Source organism: Melopsittacus undulatus, chromosome 7 (assembly GCF_012275295.1).
Source record: "Melopsittacus undulatus isolate bMelUnd1 chromosome 7, bMelUnd1.mat.Z, whole genome shotgun sequence".
Classification (NCBI taxonomy): Eukaryota; Metazoa; Chordata; class Aves; order Psittaciformes; family Psittaculidae; genus Melopsittacus; species Melopsittacus undulatus.
In genome coordinates, this window is record NC_047533.1 from 17611997 (window position 1) to 17630869 (window position 18873).

Sequence of the window (18873 nt, forward strand, 5' to 3'; positions counted from 1 at the left end):
ACAGCTTGCAGACACAGGAAGAAAATAATTCAATGGCTGCTGCACCTTTTTTTCCTCTAGGGCCAATGCAGGAATTGGCTTTTTAGAGTTTTATTATACCTTACGGGTTTGAAATTTAGCTAATATGCAGCTGACATGGTACAAAATGATTTAGTCATGTCTGCAGGCCAGTAAATATACTTCAAGCAGAGTAGAAAACAAAAATACAAGCTAATATACTTCTAGACTAAACTTGTTTATATTTTATTTATACTTAATAAAACTGTTTATATTTTATAAGCATGCTGCTCCTGGCTGAATGCTGGCTTTTGTTAGGTTATGTGGTAAAAGCTTGTCTGTGCACCCACAGAGGAGCACAAAGAGACAATGGCAGGTTGGGGAGCCCAACTAATGGCCTGCCTTAGCTGTTTCCAGGACATCTCAGGAACCACCAGACCATCAAAGGCCCTCCTCCACAAGCCCAGAGGAGCACAGAAGTGCAAAGGTAAGCAGGAACCCAAATTAAGGACAGAGAGGAAGAGAAACACTGTCCTGGCACTTCCTGGTGCTGTCACAGGAAAGCCTCAGCCCCAGTGTCAGGGCACCAAGATGAGTGAATGCTTGGACTGAAGAAGGCTACTGCTTCAAGGTGGTAGACGCATTCCAGGATGCAGGGGAAGAGCATTTTGAGATTGCACAGGTCTTAATATGGGATGTTTAGTAACAAAGAAGAGGTGGGGAAAGGGAGGGATTTAGGTGATCTGGGATGGAACAAGTGTGGGAAAATAGAGGGGTAGGGGGATAAAAGGTCCTGTCCACATGTAAACGGTTAGCCGGTCAGTTTGCTTGTCTGGTCATGTCCTGTGCCTGACCAGGGCAGTCTGTCCTATCTTCTTAAACTCCTTTCCAGCACTTCCCTGGGCAATGGCTCTTCATTCTGTGTCCATGAGCGTGTACAGGGGTGTGAATGCAGAAGCTGAGGTCAGACCATGGGTTGGTGGGCCCATGTATCCCTGGTGCAACAACTGGAGCATGTGCAGGGGTGTAGTGCTAGAAAAGAGCAAGCTGGATGAGCTGGTGATCAGGTGATGTGACCTGGGACCCAGGATGTGAGTGGGTCCCTATGACACCATGGTGGGATTGTCTCTTGGGACCCAGGGAGTCCTGGCCAGATTTGTGTGTGCACATGAGATGGTCTGTACCAGCAACTGCAGTGGGGCTACAGCCTTGAGGGCTCTTATGCACAGTAACTATGTGTGTATATATGTGTATGTATTCTCTCCATGTAGACTTCTCTTCTCCAGGCTGAACAGCCCCAACTTTCTCAGCCTGTCTTCATACAGGAGGTGCTCCAGTCCCCTGATCATCCTCGTGGCCCTCCTCTGGACTTGTTCCAACAGTTCCATGTCCTTTTTATGTTGAGGACACCAGAACTGTACACAATGCTCCAAGTGAGGTCTCATGAGAGCAGAGTAGAGGGGCAGGATCAATAATCAAAAGTAAGTTCTGTTGTATCAGTATGAAAACAAAACAATATAAGGATGTTACAGGAAAGAAAGTAGGGTCTAGAATTTCTCATTCACTACAGTTTTACCTCCACTGGAGATAAAAGGGTATGATCTCAGCTGATTTAGCATGGTTCAAGTTAGTCCTTCCTCCTAACAGGTATGCAGTTTTCAGACTAAGACCAAAAAAGAAATGATGAAAAGAACACTCATAGCCAGATGCTGTTCCCAGAGGGAACATGGGGGACTGGGGGGGAAAGGGGGCAGGGGGAGAAGGGAGAGGGAAAGAAAAAAAAGTGTTTCTGCTATAAAAAGCTGTCTTTGAATAAGTATTTGTTAAACCATGCTGTACTTCCAAGAACTTTTCAGCCATGTTTGAAGTCAGTTCTGTAAATGTGACTGTATTAGACTGGATATAAGGAAGAAATTCCTTACTGTTAGGGTGGTGAGGTACTGGAATGGGTTGCCCAGGGAGGTAGTGAATGCTCCATCCCTGGCAGTGTTCAAGACCAGGTTGGATGAAGCCTTGGATGACATGGTTTAGTGTGAGGTGTCCCTGCCCATGGCAGGGGGGTTGGAACTAGATGATCTTAAGGTCCTTTCCAACCCTAACTCTTCTATAATTCTATGATTCTATCATCTCCACCATGAGTGGTATCTGCAAGACAAGAGGAGCAAGAGTCCTTGAGCACTTGACATGCCCAGCCCAGCAAGTGCTCAGCTATAAATATGTAAGTAATCTTTTGAAATTACTGAAGAAAAAAGTTAACTATCTGCAGGACCTGATCACATCTTCAGCCTCTCTGCTGATGGATCTGGGAGCATGGCAACAGCTTCTTCTCTCTCATGCTGTTGAATCTTGCCTGACATTTTCCCCTAAGAAATGTAATGATTTCATTTATTTGATTGAATAAATTTATATAATTCAGCACATTCATCAGTATTGTACTGGTTTTACTTGGAATACCTCTAAATATATGTTGATATTTGGTAAATACATTTTTAGTGTATTTACCAAACATTTTTAATGTATTTACTATGTTACCATTTTTAACGTATTTACCAAATACCAAAAGGGCTAAGCTCAAGCTTTGACCACCTTTAGAGCTGCATACTGAGAAGAAATGTTTGCAATTTATTGTAAATTAAACAAATAAATTTGTAATTTTGTAACTAATTTCTTTGTAGGAAGTATAAATCTACTTATCTTTGATATATTCATCAGGAATAGATTTTATTGCCATTTTATTTTTAAGTTATTACTAGTGTGATTACCTGTTTGTCCTGAAAGTACTCTTAGAATTCGGGGCTCATTTTTGATACTGGGCTCTTTGTTTTAGGGTTTTTTTTCTATAAAAAGGCAGAACACATATCAGAAAAGGAAATGGGTGCCACTGATGGAGTTCAGATCACATTATTGGTCAATGTAGGAGAAACATGAAGAGCAGGGGAAAAAACAGCAGCAGCTAATAAAAGCAAAATTATTTTAGTGGGACTTCAAGGTAGATAATATAAACAAAATGAGGTTTCTGGGGGAAAGAAGGTTTTGATGTCATTAAAGGAAAAGCAAATGTAGTCTGAAAAAATACATGAAAATATGTGCTTAAAGAAGATGCCATGCACTAGCCTGTGAAGCAGCCTCAAAAACACTAAGTCAGAGAAACCCTCTCTCTTGAAACATTTTAAATGCCGCTGAACAAAGCACTAGAAATTAAGACTGGGAAAACTAACTTGGGAATAGTTAGGTAGTTCAAAACATCTTTTTCTTTGCTCATTAATACAGATTAAGAAAAAAGATGCCAAACATATTTATTCTCCTTTTCTTTTTTCTTTTCCTTTGCTCTAAATACTTCTAGAAGAAGAAATAACAGAAAAAGATACGGGGAGAGGAGAACAGATTTTTTTTTGCCACAGTTAGATTTCCCCAAGAGAACAATGAATTCACAGAGATTGAACTATAATTACTGTCCATTAGGTGTTGGTAAAGTTTCAAGGGGTTATTTCTCCTATGAATTAAAAGAGGAAAAAAAAAACCAACCCAGCCCTGTGTCTTTGTAATGTATTATAGACAATGATTTCTCTGAAGAGTTTCTTTGAACTGGCAACTTCTAGAATTCTGTATTGTCAGTATTTGGGTTCCTGCTTTTTAACACCTCTTTTTGAAAATAGATGAATGACAGAAACATTCAATTTCCTTTGTCTAGACATATCATTCAAAACCTCACATCAAATGGGAGCTTTGAGGGTTCTTAGGAAATCAGTGCATGTAGGAGATAATCACAATGACTACAGAAGAGATACCTGCTTCAGCTCTTTTGATCAGGCAATTATATTATTCCCCCACCTCTGTGTTCCTCTTGAGCTTTGCTGTTTGCCTACTATAAAAGCCAGTTTGTCAAAGGACTGGAAGGGTGATTGGCAGGACACTGTCTCAAACTACTCACAAAGGATGACAATTGGTTTTATTCTATCTCTACACCTATCATTTTGTGGTTTGGCCAGGCCAATGATATAATGGAACAAGTCCAGACCTTACCTGCCTTTCTTCTGTAAAGCTGTTGAAGGAACTGCTGTTAATTACTGAGAAATGTTCTGAGATGGGAAGATGAGCAGAGGCAGGCTGCAGTGGGAGTGATGGGTAAAAGATGGGTTTCTCATCTTAGTTTTCTCAGGACTGAGCTATAAAAAAGAAGAAGCTTTCACAGCATCTTTATTGAAACAGTTCTTGGTTTACATATAGAAAGATGCTGTAATCAAACAGTGATGAATTATGTAATATGTTGACCAAAGGTGTATCCCAAACCAGATTAATTTGATGACTTCAAGAGGGCTAAAATTTCTTCCTAAAACAACTTACTATTTTGTTCTCAATTATTGCAGAATTAATCCTTATAGATTAGAACATAACATACTGTAGTCTTATATACATGAATATACTTGTGAGCCTTGAATGCTAGAAACAGGTGAAGAAATATTTTCTCTTCTTTGTAGAAGGTGCATGGGATGAAAGAGAGAGTAATGAGAAAGGAAAGTGTTTTTCTGTTAAATGGTTAGGGATGGTTATCTCAGTCTTTGTCCCTACTCTAAAGCCTTCCTATGAATTTGCCTATTTATAGTTACAAGTGTAAAGAACAAGCAGCTTTTGAAGGAGGACCTAGAATGTAGGAGGCATTCCCAAATGGAATACACTAATTACTGGGTCTAAAGGGACACCCTTCTTTTTGATATTTCCTCCCTGATCTAAAGTGCAGTGGAATTACTTCAGTTAAAGGTTCACAAAGGCAACACCTCAGGTTGTTGCATTATAATTTCTACCACAGGAGCTGTGGACTCGTTTTATAGCTTATTGGTGGCAGTCTTTATTTCTAAGTACATCATGGGAGTGAGTGGATGTAATAGCATAAGTCTCCATTAACATCCACTACTGAAATGTATGTAAAAACTCCTTCTTAGCCTTGTCCTATCACATAAAATACAAAACTCCTTTCTTCTATTTAGTACGTAGGAGAGTTGCGATAATGTTTCCAAATGGCACAGCAAAGATGTACACAATTTTGAGCCTCCACTGGAAGATACTCTAATGAACAAAAGCCTCTTCCCATCCTCTACTTGCTATGGCAGTTTCAGATGAAAACAAGCAGAAATAAAGGAACTGGCTCACACCCAGCATGAGTGGCTTCACACAATAAATAACAATCAACACACTGGCTGCTTCCACTATGCAATGGGAAAAGTGCCAGCAACACTTTTAATCAGTGCTGTTCTTTGTTTAGCAAAGATACCACTAACTAGTGTAATTTTTAGTTTCTTATTATTAGCACTGGCAGTAAAACAACAGCTAACAACGTGACTAAAGATTTCAACTTAAAAGGACACCCCAAAGCTTGACACACCAAACCTTACGGATGAGTCCCTGGCATCTGAAAAGTACTTACTGTTTCTGGCCTTACTTGTCACTGCAGGAGGGCATTTTGCAATCCTGACTTCACAAATTGGCAGGAGCTCTAATTAAACTAAATGTAGCAGAACCTATGCTTCAGATACTGAGCAGTGTAGCTTGCTATAAACACTTTGGCAAAGACAAAATACTCAGCCTCTTGGGAAAAGCTGCATTTAGGTGAGCACTGCTTCTGTGTGAGATGCCTTTCACACATTCCTGTGTGAGTGCTTTTGATCATGTCCCTTCAAATTAACTGACATTCTAGGTGAGAGGAGGAATAGCTCTTTGCTGGCAAGTGCTGGTCTCTCAGGTGCACTCACTTAGAACAGTTCAAGCAATTAACTTCAGCAGAATGAAGAACATCACCAGTCCCCAACAGCAATAGTCAAGTATATGTCAACTCCCTACATTAAAACTATGGAGGCTATTATTTTGTTTTCCTTACATGAGGGAGTTAGAATTTAGAAGCTCTGCTGGTGCTTTTGTTTTCCCTACAAGCTCCTTGTACCCTCAAAAAGTAAAAGGTTCACTAAGGAGGAAACTGTTCTAATAACCTTCTGCTTAAGATTAGCAAGCTTGCTCCATCATAATTACTGATATTTTATAGCCATATCGGACAATGCGAAAGCCTGAATTTAGCACAAGACATTTATGAAGCAACCTCAGTGTGTCAGAGTAAAAAACCCAACAACAAAACAACTATATTCTGTCTAAATGCTGACCTGTATTTTTATTTGTCAGCCAGCTGGATGAAGACACTAAGTACTGACACCAAATCAGATTTTCATTTTAATCATGAAGGAAGAACACTGCGAGTTTTTCATTCCTGAGACACATGTGTGCATGAAAGACACTCAGCCTGAAAGTGTGTCCTAACTCATGTTATTTCAGTATTTTTCAGAGTGGTGGTTCTTCGTTTCCTTCAAAGATGTGCAGTGGTAAAGGCAGACAGGTCAATATTTGCTTAGTGCTAACTATGATGAAAAGCACCTAGGGATTTCAGCTCCTACAGAATCCTGTCAGCTTGCAGAAATGGCAAAGAGCATAAAAGTCAAGGGGGAGCAGGTTAGAAACTGGAAACCAAACATTATACTCATTATTTATATTTTATATAGTAATACATTTATATTTTAACAAAGGTTTTTGCTTTCATCCTTTAAAAAAGGTTTTTGCTTTCACCACTGTTAGCAACACTTTCTCTCAGGAGAAAGTACTTCAAATATAAGAACAAAATTGTTTAGTTGCATAAATATTTATAAAACTGATATTACCATAAATAGGACCTGATTCACAAAGTATAGTGGTAAAAATCAGAACCAATTAAGGGAATGAGGTGTATGAAGCTGCTCTCAGTGAGGGATGCAGTCCATGGCAATAAATATTTCCTCGCTGTTAACACAGTGAGGGCAACATGCCTCATCCAGGAGGCTCTCTGGCGTTCAGTCACAGGTTCCCTTCTCTATGTTCCAAAACCCCACTGTCACATCTGCACTCCCATCACACCATCTCCTTTATTCTGCTGCCCAAAGGGCTCCTTGAGGCATCGGTCCATTATATGGAGATGGTACTTAACCACTAGAGCTCTGCTGTTCAGGGGCCAGAGTGGGCTTCATGGAAATACATTGAGATATAAATCTAAACACTTTTGAGAAGGAGAAGTGAAAGGTTCCATAAGACAGGGAAAAATATACCATTGTTGCTTACTAATGAGAGATTATTTCTACATTGTTCTCTGAAGCCATGAGAAAAGCAACAGAATGGAATTTGAAGTTTGGCCAGGAATATGAGCTGATAACTTTTCAGCACAGCAAAACAAATCTAAACAAAATACATAAATACCTTTAGCCTATTCTGATGCTTTCTTTGTCTCATATGTGGATTTTAGATACATTGCTTTTGGCAGCATATGTAAAATTTGTAGCATAAATCAAATCATTGGAACTAAATACTAAGATAAATCTAAATAAATGGTGTTGATATTTTCTGGCCTATTTTGTGAAATGTGAAAACATGAACAGCATAGAGAAACAAAGAAAAAAAAGTCAACATTTCCCAGTTAAAACAAATAACAAGAAGTGAAAAAGACAGAGAATCAGACACATCTAAAAAAGAATTATCTATCATACAGGCTAGGCCTAAGAAGGAGCTTTAATTTCTCATAGTTGTATCATTCCCTATGGAAACTGAGATTGAAATTGCTGGGCATAAACACCTCTTGCAAAACCTAAGTTTAGGGCTCATAAAATTTGTCTTCATTCCAGAACTACAGCTTATGAGAATGGAATAAGAAATAAGGCTGTTATAACTTGGGCTCCATTACAGGGGATGGTCCTACATCTCTTGTTCAGTAAAACAGATACTGTATGACTTGATGTATTTATTTTCAACACTACTGGAAGTGCAGTGGAGTCTTTGGAAATCAGATTCAGTGCGGTTATTTGATCAAGTCTGAATGATCATATGAGACACAGATCTCGAGAATTACCCTACTTAGCAGTAAGAAACAGAAAAAATAATCGATCCCTGTGCATAATCTTCTAGCCTGTTCAGGGACTGTTTAGTGTTGAGACAGTTACATTAATAGAAAAGGGATGGGCTTCTATTTTAGGATCTTAATTAGGTCTTCACTGGAAAATGAAGAAGAAAACTAATTCTCAGAGTGCCTTGAAACGCTGCTCCAAGGAACTTTAAATGCAGAATGCAATAACCAAATGCAGAAAGGCATCTTGTTTGCAGAGCAAAACATAAAACCTCCAGGTTTAGGTCCTCTGTTGAAACACTGAGAGCTCTGAAGAGGCTTGGCATGCTCCCAGTTGAATAGCAGGAATGTCTTGACTGGGATGCATGCTTTTTCATGGCTTACTAATGTAGGAGTAAAGAACTAAAATATTCTGAAGAAACCAGAAAAAGGATTAGATTTTTCCAGCATAGGGCAACAAGGACATGTACCTGCTTATCTACTGGTTAAAAATTAATATATACATTTTTGGTATTGCCTTATGGAAATATCTTCCTCTGGAACTGGACTGGAAGGTTTTGGAGGCAATTACCACTTAATTACACTTGTCTGACAGACTGTAAGAAGAGTTCAGCTCTTTTCATCACAGACAGTTAATGTGGTGGGGAACGAATCAGCTGAACAAAACTATAATTGCTACATTTCTATCTAGAGTTCTGGAATCCTTGAGAATGCATTCTTATAGTGAAAAACACATGAAGAGGGTAAAAAAAAGTCTTCATGACATTTGGGCACGTTCCATTAAAGTAAATGATTTTTTTGCAACTGGCCTTAAAAGAGACAGGATTTTTAGCCTAGAGGAGTAACAGTATAAATTCAGGAGCTAAATATTACAAGTATCCAGAATTGGTGAATCTATAGAGGCAGTTAAAAACCAATAAACAATTTTTCCATTACTCTCTGGTGTCAAGATGAATCTAATTTTGCATCTGCTTTTATATTAAAGTTCTTTGCTCTTTTATATTGTGTAACTCTTTTCTCATCTTGCTCTGGCAGAAGGTAAGAAACACTACCGGTCTTAATAGTAATGTATCAGCTACAGTATAGTCATTTTTACCAGGGATGCATTAATCAGGACATGGAGAAACACTAACAGAGAGTTTATGCCCTAAAAACTTAGGAAAGATGTGAAAAAAGAATGTGAGGTTAATTGGGTTGTTAGCAGGACAATATGGCAGTTAGTTATTGAACCTAGATTTCCTCCCTATTGATCCAAATCTGGTAGCCTGCACAATATGCTTCCTGTGCACCTAGATCCAGTGCTTTGTGCTGTCATTTTAAATCACAAGCAAAATCATGTGTCTGTTCTATAATTGCTGGTAGATAGTGTGCCAGAGATGAATACTGCTATATCCAGCTACTGAGGGTTTACTTGAAAAAATTATTCTGAACACTTCTTTTTGTGAGGCCACAGTGAAGCTGGTTACAGCATCAGAGATGCATAAATGGAGCAAGTACATAATTCTTAGAAATATCACATAGAGTGCTTCCTAGGTCAGTGCTCTTTTCAGGCATGAGGTTACTGTTATTTCCACTTGACGGTTATGGAGCTTGGTCATGGTGGGCTAGACAGTCTCACTCAAATATGCTTCCCACAAACCACACATTTAGTCTTAACACTGAAGAATTCAGTGTTCATTTTTCTCTCCTTCATTTTTCTGAACTTCAAAGTTCAAAGGATGAACTTTGCTATCTCCAGCTCCTGGGAAAGTTCAGTTTCCCACAGCCACCAGCTCCCCCACTGTTGCTCCCCACTTTGTTCCCAGGGCCTGTTAGAGCAGGCTGGGAGGCATCTCTCAGATAGCTAGGGATGCTCTAAAGGTTTTGGCTGTCAGACAAGAGACATTAAATTAGGCAGTTGTCGATGTGGAGCCTGTACAGGCAGCAAAACTCTGGTATAAAGCACTTTTGCAACCCAGAAGGCTTTTTAGTGTGACAGTTAGGCTTTTAAAGGTGTGTGCCAGTCAGTAAGCCAGCCAGAGAGCCAAAAGGCTGGTCTTTTCACTTCTAGTTTCATGCTGTGTTTACTGAATTATGTCATCTTCTGAATTATTGGCTCCTGCTTCTTCTGCTATCCTCACCATATCTAAGGTCCTTTAAGTATATTCCACAATAGAATTGATTGGGTTGAATAAATTCCCTTACTTGAAAGTTAACAACAGAGTTGAGAGCAACTGTGCAAATGTCCAGGTGATCTAAAGAATATAGGCTGTCAGATACTGGATTTTAGACTTTCACTCAAAGGAAAATGCAAGTTGGCCCAAAAATTGTAATAAACTATGATACGGAAAGACTTGACCTTAATGCTTTGTCACTTGTGATTTGCTGTTTTATTTGAAGATTTACGAGACTTTTTTTCAGCATATATATAGATCTAAAGCCATTTCTAATCAGAAATTTATTCTGTAGAAATCAAGAATGGACTTTTTACGTGTTTTACTGCTTTCTGCCGAAACTTACACACTGCTGATTTTAAATTGCCCTGGAGTTTAGACAAGAAAAAAATTACAAAAATCCAAATTTACTTGGAATTTGCTGGTATTCAGAGCAGATCTCTGAGTCCAGAACATAAAAGACTTTGACTATAAAATTTTTAAGTACTCAGGACCAAAACAGATGAACTGCTACGTTGAGCAGTAGCACTAGAATATGTATTTACTTCCTCTTCTCTCAGTTTGCAGGCTTAGGATGCCCATCTGAAAATAAGTGTGTCGTCTTTGTGCCCCTGATCTGCACTGCAACAGGGAGATAACTTACTACAGGATTTACTACAGAATTGTTTTACATAAACACTCTTTAAAAGTAAGAAAATCAGTAGCAAGAAATATAAGTAAAGGGATTTTTTAATTCTGTTTTCTCAACTGATGTTTTAGCTGTGCAGTGTTTATAGCATTGCAGTTAGTATTCATCTCACTTCATGAAGAAATGGGGACAAGTGGGAGAAAGGAGAATAAGAGGCATCTATTCACTAAATTTTTAAATGACAGGATTATCAGTGCTGCATTGCACCAAGTGTTACTTGCACCAAGTGTTACCTTCTATTACCCAGAAACCAAAATCCAACAATTTATATAACTCCAATACCAAGCTTGGTAATGTTTATTCCAGATGCGGCAAAAAAGTAACTGCAGGGGCTGTAGCCAAAGAACATATTTTGATGCTCATATTCTAGTACATCAAAATTTATATTCCTCAGATATCGCACATGAAATCTCTGTGGTAGAAAACAGCTCTACCAGCAGATGAGTTGCACTGAGCAGCTGGCTGGCAGAGCAGAAGGAATACACCATACATCAAGTGTCATCCTGGCATGAGTGATGCCATGCCTTACCTTGAGCCCCCGTGAGAGTGCACAGAACAGGGTACTGCCCATTTCAAATAGGCAGGACTGACTAGCACACAGAGGAATAGAATTTCACTAGAACATAATATTGACATTTTTAGAGTAAAGAATAACTTCAGAGGTATTTAATGTTCTGGACTATTATAGATACTGGATGCTCTTTTTATATGATGCTTATTAGTGACTTGGCATCTACATTTTTTCAGAGGCAATTCAGAAGTAAGCAATCACTATTACAAAGACAGTCCTTGGTATACTAGATGACATTTTTTCCCAAGTGAACACAATGTGAAGTGTCACCAAGAACAGCAGTAAGTCATGAGATGAATAGAAGTGTAGAGACCAAGTTCATTATTAACTTTCAAAAAAAAGATTTCAATCTTTGCCAGCAACTGCGAGACTAAATGAAACAAATATCTCTGCTGAACGCATTAAGGTCTGTAAATTTGTGACAACTGACAACTATACATTAGATCTGTCAAACTGTACCTCCAAATTATTTTTGCTCTTCTATTTGAAAAGTTTCGAGCTTCTTGACTCACTAACTCCCGATGGAAATATATAATGAACGTAAGCATTACTTATTGCTCAGTTTGTTAAAAGATTTTCACATAACCCTGTTTGAAATACGAAAAGTTCCCTCTAAGCCCCTAGTAAATAAATGCCAGTGCTTTTGAAACAAAATAACAAAATTCTACCAAGGTTTTTGTTTTTGGTTTTTAAGTTTTTCTTCTGTCATCTCAAGTTGAGAAAACAATTGATCTGAAGCACAGCTGGTAAATAATAACTCAATTTTTTTAAAAATGGAGGTCTGAGCTATGTGTATTACATGTCTTCAGGAACTCTCTTTTGGTAGACAAAGATAGATTCACAGAAATCTGGCTGTTGACATATTTTGTTGACAAACTCCTAGGTTTACCTGCTTGGAGTTTCATCATGCTGTTGTCTATTGTTTAGTTTATTAAGGTTAAGCAAGTCACAGGAGTTTTCTAACACGGGAAGGCGTTAATTTTCAGTGTTAATTATCACTATCTGATTTTATATTAAGATTTAGAACTTCCTTGATTTTTCCCATTTTATTGGCATTTCTATGCTATGAATTTAGCAGATTCATATACATGAGGCATGACCCACGCTTTTTTGTATACACCTCCTCTTTGTATCCACAGTACTACTATTCATACAGTGCCTTTGCAGAACAGTCAGCACCTCTGTAAAAACTTACAGCACAATGAGCACATTTCATGCACTGTTATCCAGTAGAGCAACCCCATCCCCTGTTTGATATTCAGTCACAGAGGGATATAAGTTAAATGGTTTAAGTGTTGTTTTATGTTAGCCAAGAGAACTAGATGGGAACATTTAACTGACATATATTTTGCTTCCAGGCTCTCTTCTGTTCAGTCAGAAGAAAGTCTGCATCTAGAAAGATCCTGTTCTTGTTAAGAATAAATCCTGTGTAACGCAAGAAGTACAGATAGCTGTCAAATCTTGAGGGAAAAGCAATTGTACTGACTGCTGGTGAAAATAAATATTCCTTGCTGTCTCCATGGGAAGGGTGAAAAGCATATTTAAGTTCTAAGGTACCTGATCTACATGAACAAGCTTTGGAGGACCTATGTGAGTGGCAAAATACTCTTGTACTAGTGTGATAATCACTCATGCTCAGTTTTGTCTTTTCTCTCTATTCTGGTCTATATTAATCTTGAATCTACATTTATTCATTACAATACAAACACATGGATTCAGTGTGGAACTGAATGGGATTACAATGAACTGAAAATATCCTATTGATTGTGAGATGGGGGACATTGATGACTCAGAGATAGCTGTTCCAAGCTGAAATATTATTTCTCATAGTATGAAATCTTGTGTTTCATAACACATGGTGTTGCAGAGACATAAACTAAGAGCATTATGTTGTCTTTGCTCCTTGTCATGCTTTGAAACAAGTGGAAAAGTTTAAGTAAGGAAGCAAGGAAAATGGAATGGACTTTCAAACTCTTTTTGGATGATCACAGAGGTATTCAAACTCTTGGCAGTTACCCATTTTCTTAGTCTCTTTTCAAGTTAAATGCCAATGGTCCTTGTCAGCTTTTACTGTCTCACAAATATAATGCAAGGAGACACATTTCCATTTGTACTAAATAAATTCTAATCAAGTAATTATCATAGAAACTACAGTTGAAAGACAAAAGTGAAAGACAGAACTGTACATCCTTAGTAGTCCTAGATAAGAGGCTGTGCAAACAGAATAGCTGTAAATGTAAAAACAGTGTTTAGGACACTGAGATGCATTTCTCTTATCTCCTTTCCAATTACAATGAACAAACCAAATATATTTACTGTTTCTAGAATATCATGAATATGAAGAAAACTTAAACCAGTATTAGAACATTCAGATGCTGCAGGTTCTGCACAAGCTATTGTATGTACTACAAAATGCACAGCATATACCTAACCAGCTTCATCATTTAACAAAATATTGCAGGTGCAGAGAAAATACTTATACAGAAAAAATTATTCTACTGGACCAACTTAATTTTTCCAAGTCTTTTATCAAATTTATAATTTTTTTTGTTCACTTGTTGAAACTCATGACATGGGAATATTCACATCATAAGTGTACTGACGTTTTGAGGGGACTGGACTGCTATGCACAATACAGAAACAGAATTAGTTTGAAACCACCAGTTAATTCTGTATATTAAATTACTTATTTGAATGTGGCAGTTCAGATCACACACTGGTAGAACTGTTCACAGGAAGAGACCTCTAGAGGTCACCTAGTTCCAGTTATCAAAAATACCCTATGAATATTCTTACAGTTAATATATATGTATACCTTAGAGGGATAAATCCACATGACATGAACTGTATGTTTTTACTTCCTACTCATTAGACTGGGAATATATTCAATCAGATAAAACAAACACTTTCTCTTTTTTAATTTTTTCATGTAAGATACTAACAGAGAAACAAAGAAAATGAATTTTCCAGAAAAGGATAATGAGAATAGTTGTATTTTGTCATGTAAAAGTCAAATACTTTAGACAATCAATAAATGAGATTTATAACCTATGAGTTTTCATTAAAATTTCTACAAGACTCACAAATGCAACATATATTGCTTCCATCAAACCATAACTGAAGCGGAAAAGTCTTTGAATAAATTAGCATATTTAGAGTTATGCACAAATGTATTCTTACATAGATAGGTAGTGTGATGGGCAAACCTATCTTTGAGCTGTAACATTATCAGAGTTATTTTCTTACTGCCATTGTTGCTTCATTTGCTAACAGCAATAGGGAAGAAAGGTGACTGAGAAATGTTTTCCCAATAAATGTTACAAATATGAAGCTGCCAATTTAAAGCTACAGTATGTATCCAGGGATACTTTTGTGCATGCACAACTTCAATTTACAGTTTCTCTGATATACAGCTGGGTAAGATAAATGTTTGCCAGAAATCCTTTCACTTTTCTGGGAAAGCCTAGTAGTTTTCCAATGCAGAGCTCTACAGGTTTGTTATTTTTTATGAGCATAATCAACCAAAATGAAAAGATCATTAATATTTACATTTAGCACAGAAGCATCTTTTCTGCAGCAAATGCATTATCTAAGTATTCTTAAAATGGAAATGTGCCATAGTTCAGGGACATTTTTAAAACTGTGAGAGACCTATCAACGGACAGAAGAGAAAGACCGACCACATGTTGAGTGCATACTTGATAGTCTGCACAATTTATTGTGAAGTACCACTTGTACTAGGCCTGCCACAGAGTCATTGGTCTGAAAGGTTAATGACTGAAGCAATCACAATTTCAGTTTACAAGAAATGGGATGATAGGAAGCCAAATACAAAATGGAAAGGTCCTACTGTGATGGCAGCTGAGCAACAATTCATCAACAAGAATGCAGGAAGACAGTAAAACCGGAGCGCTGGGGACAAACTTTTGAGACTGGGGAGGGTTTGGGACTTCTGTTAAACTAATTTTTCAAGGATAGTATAGAAAATTCAAAATGGCTAAATCACCAAATGCAGGCAGAAGTTCGGGCTTTTTCTTATAATAGGGACTAGGTCATCTGAAAGTGCTTGTCCCACCTTCTGGTTTTTTTTTTTAGTGTATCTCCTGTATTTTAAATGTTGACCTTGACTGCTACCAAAATAGCCATTGTCATGACAAGCGTTTCAGTGATATTTGGGCTTTTCCTGCAATTACATTCTACTCTCCTAGAGCATCAGCTATACTACAGTGTGATCTGAGACTTTGCAAGGCTTTCAGGTGTGTACATATACACAGAAATGCTTCTGAAACACTGTGTGCCTTCTGCCTGAATTACATTTTCCTGGATTTGTCATGTAATTTTTGTCTACACTGGAAAATTAAATAAATGAAAATATCCTTAAAGGTTTACAAGGACAGGCAGTGACAGGACAAGGGGAAGTGGCTTTAAACTCAAAGAGAGGACATTTAGATTAGATGTTAGGAAGAAATCCTTCACCATGAGAGTGGTGAGACACTAGAAGAGGTTGTCCAGAGAAGCTGTGGCTGCCCCATCCTGGAATTGTTCAAGGCCAGGTTGGATAGGGCTTTGAGCAACCTGGTCTAGTGGAAGGTGTTCCTGCCACTGGTAGGGGAGTTGCAACTAGATGATCTTGAAGGTCCCTTCCAACCCAAACCATTCTGTGATTCTATGATTCTATATGTTGATAAGATCAACCTGATCCTTCTCTTTTTGAGGCTGGTCAGACCCAGCTTTTAAACTTTCCTTGCAGGAGAGGTGCTCCAGAATCTTAGTCAACTTTGTGACCCTTTGCTGGACCCTCTCCAGTATGCTAATGCCTCTGTTACTGGAAAGTCCAGAACTAGACACAGCACTCAAGGTGTGGGCCCACCAGTGATGAGCAGAGGGAAAGAATCACTTCCCTACACCTGCTGGCAATATCTTTCCTAATGCAGCCCAGGATGCCATTTGCCTTCCTTGCCACAAGGGCACATTGTTGGTTCATGCTCAACAAGCAATGCTGCTAGCTTGGTGGTTACCAGCATATATCGGTGCATGAAACACACACGTAAAACATACATGGGAGTAGATATTGACAAGGTAGCATTCAGCTGGATCCAAAAGAAGAGGAATGAGAAGGGAGGTGGCCTGTGGCAGGCAGAAGCGGGTGATTGATAAGTGTCAGGGGAAGACAGGAATTGTGATCTAGCACCAAATTTTGCAGTAGAAACCAATAAATATAACAAACAAAACAAACATGAACTCAACTGAAAGTTTTGAAATCCTTCATTTCTGATGTCTCTCAGCTAAAGACTATGTTTTAAACTAATTTATAACAGTCACTAGCCTTGGGGATGCTTTACAGCATTTTTGAAGGTAATTGATAACTTTGCAATTATATTAAATACAAAAAAAACCCTAAGTTCATGCTTATTAATTTTATATAGTCAATGATATTTATACATGCACATCTTAAATTATCATGTACTGATAAGGAAATGAAACACCCAAATATAGATGTATTACCACGTATTACCATAGACATTCCTTTGATGTAAGTAGAACTTACATCTTAGAACACAGAAGCATATAAACATCTGTATTCCTCTTTTCAAAAATGTATAAAAAGGTAATCAATTAAAATGCTTCCTTGTAACCTATTATCTTTCTCCATACCTCATATTATGCAGAGAATTATCAAGGTCCTTCATTTCTGAGAGTCTAAAATTAATTATTTTTGGAGAAACACACAGAAGGCTTATTTTATCCACTATACTTGTACCTTTTTGCCTTAGATCTAGGGACATTAGTTAATGATTTGCAATGCCTAGGGAATACTGTCATTAGCTGGGGAATGTTCTCTGGTACCCTGAGGAAATGAAAGGCTTTTAAGAGCAATCACTGTTAATCACTAACGCCAACATTATATACCTTCTGGAACTGAGGATGATATATAGACAGGACACATTAAGTGACTCCATATTTTACTTGCATTCTAAGCTTCTGATAAAAATGTATTTTTAAAACATCCCTTTGCATGGCTTGCTTTCATTATAAAATACATGTTAACTAAGAATTCTGCAAGATTTACACTTGTTCGTGTACAAGATATTGAAAATATTCCCTCTGATTCCACAGTTGACCTTTATTGTCTTTTTAGCATTATTATACTTTGTTACACAAATTCATTTGAATAGTAAATGCCAAGGTCAAGAAGGCAATCCTTTTGTATGGGTGAAAGAAAAACTAAATCTAAATGTGATAAATGCAATTAAATTCATCTTTACCTTCAGCTCAGCAGACTTAGCACCTTAGCACAGCTGCAGTATTCACAACTGAGTACACAAATTACACACAAATTATTCACAAGCAATTTCTATTATTCATTTTTTTTAATATCAAGTATATTCTATCCAATGTTACTTGCATGTAATATCCCACAGTATTGTTAATCACATGAAAGATAGTAAAGGAAAACAGAGAGAAAAAGCCCTTTTTTAACAGTTTTTTTTTAAACATATAGTATTAATAAATCAGGGCACCTCTTAATTTTAGTATAGAGCCAGAATTTAATATTAATTACTAAAACCTTTTTGCATCTTATTTCTCTGCTGTTCTAACCATGGATGCCTCACATATCAACAACAAACCCAGCAACACAGGACAGCAAGTACATGCTGGGAAAGAAGACAGACTGTACCCATGTACTGAGGTCCTCAGTAGGGACCCCTGCCAACTAAAAACATTTGGCCTGCCAATAGAATGCACATATCATATATTGCTATGAATGACTCCTAGTAAAGGGATCAAATTTACAGATTTACAGAAATATAAAGGACTAAAGAAGTCACCTACTGCTGTTCCCCTAATAAAAAATCCCTCTAGTGCAGTTTAAACCAATTACTTTTTGTGATAGCTACTGTGAACACAAAAATCAAAATCTTTCTTTTTTACCAAAATCTTGAGGACTTATGTTCCCTCCCATTACTGCATTTTTAGACAAAGTACCTCAACTCAATTTTCAATCTGTATTTGAAAAAAGTCCTATTATACTAACTTATAATTATTTTCTTCTGGATACTTTTCTAATGTGTCTACATCTTTTGGTCATTAAACTGCCCATTTGTTGCAGAGTGGTTGTTTCCTCACCTGACCAGACTGATTCCATGAGCTCCACTGTCAGTCATGCTCGTATTGATGGAACTTCAGTGGCCTATCTGGTAAACAGATGGTAAATTAAAAAAGGAAATGCTTACATTCTTGAAACCTCTATATAAGATCTGGAGTTCCTTCTTTGTGAATTTACTCTGTGCTTCCAGCAGTTCAAGAGCTTCAGGTCTATGTCGTACTGTGGCCATTTCCATTTCATCTTCTACAGTGTCTGCAGAATACAAGAGATGGAAAAGGAAAGCTCAACAAGAAATATAAGATACAGAACTATCCAATCCTTGCAGAGAAAAAAAAAAGTTAAATGACATTCTCTTACAGAACAGCTTTTGCAACTTTAAAGACAAATTACATGTTCATTTTAAACTCATAGGGAAAGGGTACCTGATCTGCTTCTGTGGATGCACAGAAC

General features: G+C 37.6%; 1 protein-coding gene across 3 annotated transcripts in view; it reads right to left on the reverse strand.

The window, feature by feature from the left end:
* Nucleotides 1-18873, reverse strand: part of KCNIP4 (potassium voltage-gated channel interacting protein 4) — a 148626-nt gene that overhangs the window by 28990 nt on the left and 100763 nt on the right. For all 3 annotated transcript variants that reach the window (XM_031048407.1, XM_034064664.1, XM_005148456.2), the window contains exon 2: nt 18551-18675. In XM_031048407.1, the coding sequence (XP_030904267.1) occupies nt 18551-18658 (108 nt within the window). In that variant the 5' untranslated portion in view covers nt 18659-18675. The remainder of the gene's footprint in view (nt 1-18550; nt 18676-18873) is intronic.